The sequence below is a fragment of the Photinus pyralis genome, unplaced genomic scaffold (assembly GCF_008802855.1).
Source record: "Photinus pyralis isolate 1611_PpyrPB1 unplaced genomic scaffold, Ppyr1.3 Ppyr1.4_LG3a, whole genome shotgun sequence".
Taxonomy (NCBI): Eukaryota; Metazoa; Arthropoda; class Insecta; order Coleoptera; family Lampyridae; genus Photinus; species Photinus pyralis.
In genome coordinates, this window is record NW_022170509.1 from 22,078,859 (window position 1) to 22,093,358 (window position 14,500).

The window sequence follows — 14,500 nt, forward strand, 5'->3', positions numbered from 1 at the left end:
TAAATTACTTGCTACAGTTTGTGAAGCAGGGGTTTGAATCTAAACGAGGCACAAATGTCTCTCTTTGACCTAACAAAGGCATTTGACTGTGTGAGCCATGAGTTACTGATCAGGAAACTTGCGAAGTATAAATTCGATGCGACCAGTATAGCAGTAATTCGTTCGTACCTCAATGATCGTACCCAATATGTTACACTTAACTCACTTAAATCCAAGAATGCAGCCGTGAAGATGGGTGTTCCTCAAGGATCTGTATTGGGGCCAATCCTATTTCTTGTTTTCATTAATGACCTGTCATCACTTTCAACAGCACCACATCAGTACCTAACTCTTTTTGCCGACGATACCACCGCCCTTACTACAGCCGACAGCAAGGAACTCCTGAGTAAATCGTCTAAGAAGCTACTGTCAGGAATAACTCAGTGGTTCACGAGCAATGGTCTAAGTATTAATGAACTGAAAAATCCATCCCTGTTACTGGGCCTCCATAATACAGATAAATCTCCTCCAGTGAAACTGTTGGGTATATATATCGATGGCAAGCTGACGTGGGCAGAGTACGCCTTGTACCTGTCCAGTAAACTGTCTAAAATGAACTACATTATACGAAATCTAAAGCCTAGAGTAACAAAGCAGGTCTTAGTACAAGCATACTATGGGTACATCCACTCCACATTAAGCTATGCAGTACTGTGTTGGGGACATTCCGTCCATGCAGCTAAAGTGTTTTCCGTCCAGCGCAAGTGCATAAGAATCATAGACAACCGCAAATATAGAGATTGTTGCAGAACATCCTTCACCAAACTTAACATCCTTACACTCCCATGTATATAAATATTTACCTGTCTAACACACGCCAAGAAGGCCCTTCCAACCCTTCGTAAAGACAGTGATAAATGTCATTACAATGTACAGACTAAAAACAACCTTGTCGAAGACTACTATCGGACGGTAAAAGGACGAGACATTAACTATTTCATGAAGAAATGTTACAATGCACTTCCTGACTACATCAGGGATCTGGAAGAACAACAATTCAGAAAAACAATCAGAGTGTTCCTTGGTGCCAAAGCATTCTATAGCATCGATGAGTACTTGAACTACAAGTTTGATGGCTCCGAATAATAAAGTGGCAATTGTGCTTCCCTACTGTGACGTGTGGAAATATAAAAAACGGGAAACATTTCTATAAATTTATAATTTTTAATAAAAAATAAATAACAGCAGTATAAAAATTAGAATATTCACAGACTTTTATTCAAAAAATATTCGGCAGCTGTTGAAACTGTAGAACAACAATCGAAACTCCTAAAAAACAAATAACAACCCAGCATAGCAGGAAGACAAAGACATAGGTAGTCCTCACCTTTTCAAACGCATTTAACCGCTTTTCAGTAAGTGCTAATGTATGCTGTAGTTTATCATCTTCTTTGCTTGCAAGGGTTTTTTGAATGTCCAACTGCGCTCGATCTTGTTTGTGCTTGGCTTGCACGGATTGGAACCAATGTAGGGAATTTAACGGACTGCTCTGATTGAGTAATTTTATAATAAACGCCAATCCTGTCAAACAAAAAATATTTCCGAGTTGTATGATACGAAAATACTCACCCATAGCAAAGCCATCATCAGTGAATGCTGAAACGCCACGATTTTTTTTATTCAATCTCTCTTTGCAATTAAAAAGATGTTCGACAAAATTAACAGTAAGTGGTGGAACAATAATATAAAAATTCTTCAAGTGCACATTTTGCGAATTCCGAAGTGTGGGTATGAATACTTTTACAAGTAGCTAAAAGATAAAATGAAGCGACTATCAGTTCAAACGCAAAAATCACCTTAAAATATTCGGTGGCTTCTTCAAAATTCTCGACTAAGTTATTTACGCTACTAGCAAATGACTCGATTCTTTTTTTGGAAGGTTCACTCAAATTTTCGTGTTCCAAAAGCTTATTTAAATCGCTAATAGCCTTCAAGTCTGGAATAAAACAGGTTGCATCAGCAAGACAGCGTCTTCCACCAGATCTTATCATTCGAATATACCCCATAGCATTTCCTGTAGGTGAAGGATAAAAAACAACTTTGAAAATTGCTTTGCGTTACCTATACGCGTAATGAGTTTACGAAACAAATCCAAGTAACTCAAACCCTCCTGGTTAAGTCCCAATCGTCGTATAGCAACATTGAATTTCTCAGCGCGCTCATACGGGTACATTTGACTTTCATTCTTATTGTCAGTAAAAAACTTTAAATCTTTTAAAAGCCTCGATTTGATTTGCTCGTCGAACATGAATTGAGAAAAGGTAAAAAATTTTTGTTGTAGGAATTGATATATGAAGTTCACCTAGGAGAAAAACATTAGTGATATTAGATCAGTCATTTTACCTACTGTCGTGTTCATAATGCCGATTCCGTGCGTACGAATGGAGTTCGCAACATGCAAAATATTGATTGTGTTAAGATGCTTATTGTTACTTTGATCTTCGATGAAAAACTGATTGTTTAGGTTGTACGAATATTTCACCACAAATACGTTAATATTTCGCATTATCTCCAATACGTCGAGACCTTGTTCTAAAGTTTGAATTGGTAGGTTGTCTTCAACTGTGTTTAAACCATACTGCAGCATTGCTAACCTGGAATTACATTTAATTGTGTAAGTTGTGAGGACTCAATCTTTGAATTATCAAATAAACAATTACCTCTCAAAAACAAATGATTAAAAATAATAGGGACATCAAAGTAAGTGGAGGAGAGCCAGATTAAGAATTGAAATCCTAATTTTACTACAAAGCAACGCTCTAGTAGAAACTGAAGGTTTAAAAAGAGTTTAGAAAGTTAGCCGGCCCGTGTGGAGCAGTTCAGTTGAAGCTGGACTCCGTTACAAAGGGTCCCTGGTTCGGCCTTGACTGAAACCCCGCCCACTCGAAAATAAAGGTCAACATAAAATAAAAGTTCTGGAGAACCTTTTCTTGTTCTGCAACGCCTTTGGAGACTCTGCGATCAGAACCCTTTCCATGCACTTTTGAAACCTAGACGGCCTGAAAAGAGTCTAGAATGCCATGCGAAGAGCTTACAAAGTTCTAAGCAAGACCTGGAATGATCCTCTATTGTGAGGGCGCTTAAAACTTTTGGAAAAGAGTCTTGGATAAAGGTAGCAAGCTTCACAGTGAACTTTGCAAAACGCCTAAAGCTCAAAAAATCGCTCAGGGAAAGTGGTGAAAAACTCTAGGAAAGCCTAGAAAGCGTTTGAAGGGTTTAAGTATGTGCTAAAATCTAAGTTGTCCCAGAAGTGTGTCTCTGAAGATCTGGAAAGCAAAGAAACGAATGCGCTGCAAAGGCACAATGGACCTTTGGTGCCTAAGTGCTGCCCTGTCTGGTTCTCCTTGCGAATGGAATAAAAAATTTATTTGGAATAATAGAGCTGATGATTGCAATTGAAATTTAAGGCTCCTCCAGGGGCGGACTGGGTAACTGCGGGCCAGGTGGAATTGCATAGGTTACGGGTCATTAAAGTATTACTGTAGTAATGAAGGTGGCGGGGGGGTAGCTCTGAGGTGCACCACAAAAACATTTTAAAGTACTCCTTTCTCGAAAATAAATTACCATACAGTTTTTTTTTAAATTGCAGCTGATAATTAAAAATAACAAAATATACAATCCACACGAGGTGCGTCGCCTATCATTGTATTTCAGCACTTTCATGCGACGACAAAAAATGATAAATTCATTGTAAAACACTTCAATTAAAGCAGAATTTTTTAACAACCTAACATCAACCCCAATATTAGAGAAACATGTTAATAATTTATTAATAGTGCAAGAAACTAAATACAGCACATACTTATAAATTTCCAACGGGCCATTATGATCTACAGGCCAGGTGGCAATCGCCACCCGCCCCCCCGGGCCAGTGCGCCCCTGGCTATACACTGCCTTTTTTTTGAGACCCGAAAAAAAATGTCTCAGATCAACCGGAAAAAAATTTTCTTATAGAATGGCCTATAGAATCCATAAGCCCTTTGAATTTTTTTCGAAATTGGTTTCTAGTCTATAACTTTTGATTGAGAAGTCTGATTGAAAAAGTATGAATTGATTTGGATTCTATGCACCCAAATTAATAAGAAAAAGTGTTTTCCCGAGAAATTTTGGTGTAGTCGATTTTTGGTAAAAAAGGAAGGTTATACACTGCCTTTTTTTGAACCCCGAAATAAAAATTGTTTCAGATCGACCCGGAAAAAAAATTTTCTTATAGAATGTGGCCTGTAGAATGCATAATTTCAAACAGTTCCAACATTGGGCTACTAGTTCAAAAGTTACGGCCCTTTGAATATTCTTTCGAAATTGGTTTCTATAACTTTTGATTGAGAAGTTTGATCGAAAAAGTACGAATTGTTTTGGATTCTACGCACCAAAATTAATAAGAAAAAGTCTTTTCCCGAGAAATTTTGATGCAGTAGATTTTTGGTAAAAAAGGAAGGTTATACACAGGGGCGGACTGGGTACTTACGGGCCATTAAAGTATTAGTGTAGTAATGAAGGTGGCGAGGGGGGGGGGTTAGCTCTGAGGGGCACCACAAAAACATTTTAAAGTACTCCTTTCTCGAAAATCAATTACCAGTTTTTTTTAAAAATTGCAGCTGATAATTAAAAGTAACAAAATATACAATCCACACGAGGTGCGTCGCCTATCATTGTATTTCAGCACTTCCAAAATACTACGACAAAAAATGATAAATTCATTGTAAAACGCTTCAATTAAAACGGAATTTTTTAACAACCTAATATCAACCCCAATTAGAGAAACGTGTTAATAATTTATTAATAGTGCAAGAAACTAACTACAGCACACACTTATAAATGTCCAATGGGCCATTACGATCTACCTACAGGCTAGGTGGCAATCGCCCCCCCCCCCCGTGCCAGTCCGCTCCTGGGCTCCTCTGTAGTCAATCCGCCATATTGGCAAAATAGCTAAACTTTCTTATGAAATGCTGCTTTTGCAGTTGCAGTCTAACAAATTCTCGATAGTGGATATTCTTTGCAATGATGAAAAGAACGGCGGTACTTAAAAAAAGTTGAAATATCGGTCTTAGTTTTTTAGGAAGATCGATGAATAGAAAAATCGTTTTTCGTAAATAACAGCCGTTGTAATGGGAGTAGAAAAACCTACAGCACCAATTTGGAAATCCGATAGTATTTCCTACGGCAGTACTTAAAGATATTATTTCCACCTATTATGATAATGCATATATTTTAAAAAATATGTATCGCGATCTTTAGAAAAAAATCAAAACGCTACCGTAAGGATAGGCAACTCATATTGCACTATAACTCCTGAGGCGACAATTCATTACTTGAAAGTGAAAACAAAAGAAACTACCTGGCATTATCCTGCACATTGTTACGCCGTTCCTAATGATTCATGAATGCTGTTGATTTGTGAATCATAATGTCACATATTCCTAAGACGAAAAGTGCAGTAAATGCATATTTATTGTAGGTACATTGGAAATAATTTTTGATTTCTAAAACCTTTTTTATTCTATCAGGATGCTTCAAGAAATTTTTTAGGAAGGTATCAAATAGTAGCCCAATTTTTAGCTAAACCCCTAGGCGGAATACGACTGTACCAGTAATTAGAAGCATTTTTGCCGCAAATTTGTTCTTGTGTAGAAATGTGGCACCGTTTTGATTTTTTGGACTAACGCATGACCCCCACATAAGCGGGTAGCACAGTATCACAATTCGCAAACACTACTACTGAGTCGAGACTTAGAGAGGCAAGTGCTACTTATTTTTTCAATATGATCAGATATCAGGAATATCCGCTTATCAAAAAATAAAGGAACGACAAATTTCGATTTTTACAAATAAATTGGAAAGAAAGCTGCGCCCAATAGTTTTCACATTCTGAGCCTGCCATTTCAAAGAAATTCGATTGCACTTGTTCATTTTAACTGTTACAAAAAATGTTCCAATTAATTAGTGGTGGGTAAAAAAATTCTCCCACTTTTAAAAAATTTCAACTATTTATTTTTTCCGTTTGAGAATATGATGAAATCCCGCAAACTTCACATCAACTTAGCGAATATGAACTGATATCATCTCGGATTTTGCCTCTCAGAAAATAGAGGATTAACCACAGAATCAACACATTTTACAACTGAATTCTCAATTTAGGACAAAAAAGCGAAGTCATCTTGCTGCACATAAGATGTTCGGAAAAATTCTACATGGGTTGTGCATAAATATATATATAAGTATAACGCTAAATGTACAATTATTTTTTGAAAAGATAAGAATTTATTTAAAAATCGGTATATGTTATACTTTTTATCATTGTAACAGAATTTTAAATGTTAGCTATCATTTTTATAAAAAAAATACATTTTTTGTTGTTGTTCAGCCTTATGGTATAAGAAAATAAAGAGATTTATTTTAGGTGTTCGAAGTGCCGGTTTATTAGGTTCTACCATACCTAAGTCCTAAGTGAATTCATTCATGCACATGTCTATCTAATAACTATAAAAATCTATAAATCAGTAAAATTGATTAGAAAGAAAAACTCACAGGAAATAAAGGGGTAATTAAAAATGTTAACAAACAATGCTAATCTAGTCCACTAATGATCTAAGAACCAGGTAATTTACAGAAGGTGCCATTATAGAAAAATGCAGTAAATGCATTGAATAAGTAATTTACTCAATAGTAAAAGAAATAGGCATTTGTGCATCTCCATTCAAATATTGTACAGCTTTTCGCTAAACTTGTTTACATAATATTAGTCCTTGACCATTATACATGGTCTATTGTGTTTAACAATAAATGAAGAGAATATGCAAAACTGGAAAGGATAGAGATACATCGTTGGTCTCGCCATTGAATAATAAAAGATTTATTATTCAATGGTCTCACTCAAGGAGTAGGTACATCGTCTAGAGATGTGTATTGTTGGTGGTCTAACCCATTGCAATAACATTGAAATACAAATTGACTACAGAGGAGCCTTAAGTTAGTACAACACTTCCAAATTATAAATAAAACGAAAACCTACCTTCTCATTTCCCCATACGTCCTCCAGTCGTGCAAAACGACAGTTGTTAGGTTATAAAACATGGTACTCAAGTAATGTTCGACCTCTTCTTTAATATGAATATAATGATTGTTGAAAAACGCAGGAAGCAAATTTTTAAAATTGGACGGTGGCGGATTCTGAAACGGATCCGATGGTGGCAGCTGCAGATGTAAATGCGTTTGGAGCCGCAAATTTGTTTCAACCAACTGATTCATTACATCAATTATGTCGCTTTTCAAATATTGGTAGGTTACGGTTTGAACCTTCTTCTCTGCAATTACGCTGCAGTCATTCAGCGAGTCAAACAAGAGCTGAAAAGCGCTAATTAGTATGATAATTGGATAGAAAGATACACACATAAAATCTAGACAAGTCGACACTAGTATCTATCATTTTAGAGAAGTAAACGGGCAGCAGCACTTGGTGCCAATACAAGAATGAACAGTTGCACAGCTTATACAGTACAGTTGGAAAGCTGCACATCATTTCTAAACGATTTATCACAGCGCGTAGATCAGACAAATTTTCGGATGAGAGGCCACTTGCTGACAAGGCTAACTTAATTATTAGTAAACGACGAGTTGTATTCGGACCTTAAAAAATGACTCAGTGTAAAATTCCTATTACATTTGAATTACCTTTAAGTGCTCTTTCTGCTACATTGAGTGATGATAAGACATCTAACTGTTGTTCTTTATAGAACTTTTCTTGGGTTAAACTTCGCTACAAATCAAATATAATAAAACAGTAAACCACTTATCAATGTTACCTTTAGCTTTGCAAGTTCTGTAACGGCTTTATAAGCTAAATGTTGAGTAATTAGTGTTATGACGTAAATTAACGGGAGCAAATTTTTTTGAAAAATGAACTGTATCGCTTTTAAGACTTCTACAAGTCTACAAAGGGCCAAAAGAGTTGATTTCGTCATGGGTCGCTCGGCGTCTACATGCATGTTTGTAATCCATTTAACAAGCTCACTGATTTTCTTGACAAGCCTGATACCATTTATGAAGGTGTCGGCAACATTTTGTAGGTAATTAATTTGTAAATGTGTCATGTCCATTTCTGTTACGTGTACGAGTTCACTCATCCATGTATATACCTGCAAACGGCCATCAGTTATAGCTTAAACGTGTGGTTACTTCACCTGTAAGCAGAGGCTATGGGCTTCTTTTGGCAGATTTTGGCTTCTGGTTGCAAGCAGCGTTAGGCGATTATTTGTGTAGGTTTTAATATCTATAATTTTAGATAACGGAGGAATGTGACGAACTAAAAATGCTTCGGGATGCCACACCGTATTTCCCACAAGAACGCATGCAGCAGCCTAAAAAAAGTGCTTTGTTGAATTAAAACTTGATTAAAAAAATCAGAACCGATAAGGACACCAAACTATTGTCAATTTTAAGCTTTTTGGCTTGAGCTAGGTAGCTATCACCGTTTTTATGCCAGGTTTAATTATAAACAAACTGAAAAAAAGTTAAAATAAAAAAACTAAAATACTTTTTGTCAGAAAAACAGCCATTTTTAATTGATGGTTCGATTCCAGGTTCAGGTATGAATATTTGTAAATGTATAATGGGTTGGGTTGGAAGAGCAGCCTTGGCTGAAACCCGCCCACTCAAAAATAAAGGCAAAAACAAAATAAATGATATATTTTTGCCTTATATAGAAACAGCTTTAATAAATGTGCAGATTACTTTGGGGTAATAAAAGAGAACTGCTGTGTATTAGTTGTGTCAATTAAGGTTTTGCTCGGGAAGTCCTCTGAAACAGCCCCCATTTTTATGATGCTTTTCTTAAAATAGGCGTCTTTCACAAAGCTTCTTCTGCCACCGCCCCTCTATGAAAGGGAATGTGATATGGGAGTAATTCTCAACCACATATGCCTACCATAATTTGAAATTAGTTTGGCCACCTGGTACCGTACTCTCTTTCATTGGAGGGATTAGTGAAACAGCCTAAACTAAAACCCCATTCGCTTAAAAATAAAAGCAATAAAATACAAAATTTCATTTGAGATGTCCAAGAAATTGTGTCAAAATTGTGCATTTACCTTTTTATTCACCTCGGATAGTCGTTTATAAATCTTTTTGTCAAAACTTCCAAACAAAGAATAATGCAACACGTACATGGCGTTTACTTGCAAGCAAATTTGTGTAAAAGACATATTGTCATCGTCTTTCTCCAATTCGGTTAACATCTGCAGGATGTATAACATAATTTCATTTGCTAAACTGCAATTTTTTATTGTAATAGTTAAGCCCTCCTCCAGACACTTCTCCACAGTTTGCTGTGTTAAAAATCGATTGACAAATTGAAGTTTTTAAACGTAGCAAACCTGAAATATGTTTCCCTTCAACAATTTTGATTCTAGGGTTGCCGTGCATTCCTTAAGAAACCGTAACTGTTCCACGGGGATTTGAAACTGGGACGGATTGTGTAACATTAACCTCACAGCTTTACGATACGTAGTCCAATGTTCTTGTAGTAAATCTCCACACACGCCATCTAGGGTAATTAAACAAACCAACATCTCTGCTAAGTAATCTAATGGTTCCTGTAATGGAACATTTAGCGACTTATCACCACAAATAATACTAACCGGAAAACATGTAACCGAGCTCTCATTATACAAGTTTTTTCCCAAAATCACGCAAAGTTGTTTTAACAGTAATATGATGACATGCCTAGCACGATCCACAAAAAGACTGACTCGCTGCAGTTGATCCATTACTTTACTAATTGACGAGAGATTTGCAATACCCTTCTCTGTTTCTGCCAACGAACCGTGCATTAAATGCCAAGTACAACTGACCACAACTTACCCTCCCCATATATTATAAACGAAACATGGTAGTCTGTGTAGACTTCTTTGATTAGTAACAACAGTTCCTCACATAGTGCTCCAAGACTTGCTAATATTTTACTTAACAGTTTATTATCAGACTGAACAATTTCTAGTAAGGATATATCCTCAGTAGCACCATTCTGCAATTACAAAAAACTTAATCAAGATTAATAGTACTGTAGATACACATACTTCTAACACGACAATCTCCGAGCGTATATTGTACAAATGGGACAATTTCTCCTTAAATGAACTCAATTGTATATTGTATTTGTCGAAAAAGGCTCGATATAAATGTAACTGGTATTCGCCCACAAGTTCTGAAAGAAGACCGTTAGCCATACATTTAATAGAATAATACAACTTACGTTCAGTCTCTTTATTAAAGAACTTTTTAGTTACTGCTTTAGGTTCTATCATATTGGTTGTTTTAATTAAATTTAGAATAATCAAAACTTTAATTTATTTATTTACATAACCACAACTCCTATTCCTTTCCTATAGCTCCTGATGTGTAGGCAACTAACATACCATGACAACGATCAATTCAGTTAACCACCGTCAGATGTCAGCAATTCAAAGCTGCTGTGGATGCTGGCGGTTCACCAGGGGCGGACTGGCACGGGGGGGGGGCGGGTGGCGATTGCCACCTATTGGAAATTTATAAGTATGTGCTGTATTTAGTTTCTTGCACTATTAATAAATTATTAACACGTTTCTCTAATTGGGGTTGATGTTAGGTTGTTAAAAAGTGCGTAGAATCCAAATCAATTCGTACTTTTTTGATCAGACTTCTCAATCATAAGTTATAGACTAGAAATCAATTTCGAAAAAAAATTCAAAGGGCTGTAACTTTTGAACTAGTAGCCCAATCTTGGAACTGTTTAAAATTATGGATTCTACAGGCCACATTCTATAAGAAAATTTTTTTTCCGGGTCGATCTGAGACAATTTTTTTTTCGGGGTTCAAAAAATGGCAGTGTATAACCTTCCTTTTTTTACCAAAAATTGACTGCACCAAAATTTCTCGGGAAAACACTTTTTCTTATTAATTTTGGTGCGTAGAATCCAAAACAATTCGTACTTTTTCGATCAGACTTCTCAATCAAAAGTTATAGGCTAGAAACCAATTTCGAAAAAAAATTCAAAGGGCTGTAACTTTTGAACTAGTAGCCCAATCTTCGAACTGTTTGAAATTATGATTCTACAGGCCATATTCTATAAGAAAATTTTTTTTCCGGGTCGATCTGAGACAATGTTTTTTTCGGGGCTCAAAAAAAGGCAGTGTATAACCAGGGGTGCACTGGCCCGGGGGGCGGGTGGTGATTGCCACCTGGCCTGTAGATCATAATGGCCCGTTGGAAATTTATAAGTATGTGCTGTATTTAGTTTCTTGCACAATTAATAAATTATTAACAGGTTTCTCTAATTGGGGTTGATGTTAGGTTGTTAAAAAATTCTGTTTTAATTGAAGTGTTTTACAATGAATTTATCATTTTTTGTCGTAGCATGAAAGTGCTGAAATACAATGATAGGCGACGCACCTCGTGTGGATTGTATATTTTGTTACTTTTAATTATCATCTACAATTTAAAAAAAACTGTATGGTAATTTATTTTCGACAAAGGAGTACTTTAAAATGTTTTTGTGGTGCACCTCAGAGCTAAAAATGTGCATTATAATTTGCATAAGTTTTCTACCATCAAACACAAATTAATATTGTAAATAACATTGACTTTACATACTACGTTCTGTATGTACTGTCCAGCCTTGTTGCTTGTCCCTCTCCAAAATTATCTTCCTGAATTTCGTAGCTCCCAAAAATAAGGTTCTTGCGGCAGCATCTTGTCGACAAGATCTTGAGAAACTCCTTTATCCTCTTGTATATAAATCCTAATAGGTGCATACATCCTGATGTTACACCCTATCCGTGATAAATAACAAATTCTAATCTTCATATTCCAAAACTGGTGACCTAAAAATTTTCGGTTTATGAAGTAAAGTGACCAAGGGCACCAATAATTTCTCTACTTTTTCCACTACTGGTACTGCCGCCGTCAAAAAGAGCATATACGATATCCTCGTGATTAATTTCTATCAAATGAAACAAATCGAACCCCTCATTTCCTTTCAACAACCCATAACGCCTGACATTACGTAGGCGAAGAGTCGAACAATATGCAAATGTAAGGGCAAGTTTACTTTCATAAAAAAGAAACGGAAACTATTTTCACAGCAATTGTTGGATGTTTGAGCATGTCGGTCGCTAACCGATACAATTTGAATTAAATTCGCTCTTGTTGAGTAGATCACACTGCTTTTGAAGACACTTCTGGTGGCCCTACCATGTACCCCAGCAGAGTAAAGAAAATAAGAGAAAATAAGCACTTACCATTAACTAGAACCAGAGGACCTACCTACCAAAAATCATACCACATCAATTATTCGTATATATATATATGTTAGGACTTTGTTTGTCTAACGTTCCTGTATTTTATAGGGAAACTGTAAATATACACAAATGACATTAACAAGTGGAAGATGATTTTGTAGAAGTTTATTTGGAGGGTATATATAGGTAGTCTTCTTAACAAATTTAAGAAATCATGAAAAACAGGTAAACTAATATTTTATATTATATTATTAGATTTGTCTTTCCAAATCGCCTCTGACAAAGACTTTCCCTTGTTATATTAGTCCGTTTTTGATTGTGGTAAGGATTGGATATTTTGTGCCACACGTTCCTCGAAAGTCGTCTGTATCAATAGACCAAATCATAGCACCGCCCAAATCACGTTGTTTAATGTACTGCACCTGTAAGCAATACGTTGTATAGACTTGCTGTAAATTTCCTTGCAGGAGAAACTGACTTTAACACCAACTGATCGTTGTTCATCATAACTAACCCATTGGTTCTCTTTATACGCGTACGGAATCTTTTGAGCATCATCCCATACAACAACCCATTGACCTGTTAGTAATTGCAGGCATATCTAAAATTTAAGTATATGGTAAATGTAGGTACCTAAAACTATTCAAAGCAACAAACTTCATTATAACCAATTGTCCCTTCTTCTTGTGTGAATGGACCTGGGGTTCCGGGGTGGGGAGCTGGGACTCCTATTCCATTTACTTGCGAATTTGCAAGCGTATATGTTCTCCCGTAAACGGGAATACCCATGACTAATTTTGAGGAGGGTGCTCCACTTGCAATCCACGCATCGATGCATTGAGACTGAAGATCATACACTAAACAAAAGTTGGACCATAAACGCTGTCTCTTACCACAGAAACTCCAGAAGAAGAAAATAATGGTGCGTTGGCACCAGTGACTCCATCCCATGAGGCATGTAGATCATATGTCATAACGTTAATAAAATCCAAATCACTACAAGCTTGAAATGATGTATTCAATCAATAATGAAACATTGTGCTTACTGAGTCAGTGCGGATACATCATAGGACGATACTATGTGACTTGGGGTTGCACCCGCTGCAATAGAAAGAACGCGTCCATTCCCTAGCGCTTGGCGAAATTCTCTGATCAGTGTTACAAAGTTGACCTATAATCCAAATTTATTGTACATCAAGATAGCTTTCGTACCTTATCTTCAGGAACACCACCTCTTTGTGCGGGGTACTCCCAATCGATATCAAAACCATCGAAGCCATATTGATTCATCAGATTGATTGCACTTATAATGAAGTTAGTTCTCAATGAAGGATTTCCAGCCATTTTAGAATAATTTTCTGATCCTTCATTCCAACCCCCTACCGCCAATAGCGTTTTCAAATTTGGATTTTTTGATTTCATTGCATTAAATCGACGAAACCCTCCTAAAGTTTAGTATTATACGATTAAACCAAAATTGTTTCATCTTACCATTGTCAACGTCGTTCGAAGGGTCTAAAATTTTTATTGACCCTGTTTGGTCAATTCCAACAAAAGCATAGATTGCGTGGGTACAAAGAAAGGGATCTATGTCTTCTACTTTACACGATCCATCTCCTGGGCGATATACTGACCAACTACCATAATAACACACAACCTTCTTGGCTGAAACCGAGTGTAGGAGTAGGACCGAAAGAAAGAATTGCACTCGTATATTACCAGAAATTGCTGCAATTTGAAGACTCGCGACTAAAAAGCAAAATACGAGTATCTTCGAATACATCATTTAAATATGCGAAGAGGATCAGTAACTACTGGTAGTTTCACATCGCAGTCTGTTAAATAGTAATCGCTTTGAATATTTGCGTAATGATAGTTTTGTAATTGTAGGTGACTTCAATACACAACAGTGCTGATGCGAAACCGTACATTTCCTTAATGCTGATTAATACTACAATAATGTAGGTAATTTGCAACCTTATTTTATCTAGCTGCCGCTTTAGTTAAGAAATACCACTCTGTTTTGAATTTTACTTTGAAGCTTACTTGTAAATCTTTGGTTGTATTTTCCTATAACGCGTCTTGTAAAGCATATAAGTATGTAACTTGGCAAAAGCAGTTGTACCACGATGTTTTAAATGCAAACTGAGTGCTGTACAAATTTTAATTTTAGGTAAAAAAGGAA

At 36.3% G+C, this 14,500-nt stretch overlaps 2 protein-coding genes across 3 annotated transcripts; both read right to left on the minus strand.

Annotated features, from left to right (window-relative positions):
- Nucleotides 1-1,179: 1,179 nt before the first annotated feature.
- On the minus strand, nucleotides 1,180-10,433 carry LOC116165887 (WASH complex subunit 4). Of its 2 annotated transcripts, none has more exons than XM_031480623.1 (17): nucleotides 10,292-10,433; nucleotides 10,116-10,243; nucleotides 9,901-10,063; nucleotides 9,678-9,844; nucleotides 9,414-9,632; nucleotides 9,129-9,365; nucleotides 8,223-8,399; nucleotides 7,845-8,177; nucleotides 7,714-7,798; nucleotides 7,433-7,668; nucleotides 7,055-7,386; nucleotides 2,387-2,633; nucleotides 2,101-2,341; nucleotides 1,836-2,053; nucleotides 1,609-1,789; nucleotides 1,367-1,560; nucleotides 1,180-1,308 (listed from the first exon to the last, which is right to left on the minus strand). In XM_031480623.1, exons 1-17 carry the CDS (start codon nucleotides 10,341-10,343, stop codon nucleotides 1,255-1,257), a joined length of 3,264 nt encoding a protein of 1,087 aa, XP_031336483.1. In that variant the 5' UTR covers nucleotides 10,344-10,433; the 3' UTR covers nucleotides 1,180-1,254. The 2 variants fall into 2 exon arrangements, with proteins under 2 accessions (XP_031336483.1, XP_031336482.1); XM_031480622.1 differs by having other exon boundaries at nucleotides 9,678-9,850.
- A 2,059-nt stretch (nucleotides 10,434-12,492) lies between these two features.
- LOC116165999 (acidic mammalian chitinase-like) lies at nucleotides 12,493-14,174 on the minus strand. The gene is made up of 8 exons (XM_031480805.1): nucleotides 14,035-14,174; nucleotides 13,807-13,980; nucleotides 13,528-13,760; nucleotides 13,362-13,486; nucleotides 13,209-13,311; nucleotides 12,973-13,158; nucleotides 12,794-12,916; nucleotides 12,493-12,737 (listed from the first exon to the last, which is right to left on the minus strand). The coding sequence occupies exons 1-8, from the start codon at nucleotides 14,099-14,101 to the stop codon at nucleotides 12,612-12,614; spliced, it is 1,137 nt and encodes a 378-aa protein (XP_031336665.1). The 5' UTR covers nucleotides 14,102-14,174; the 3' UTR covers nucleotides 12,493-12,611.
- Between the last annotated feature and the right edge of the window lie 326 nt (nucleotides 14,175-14,500).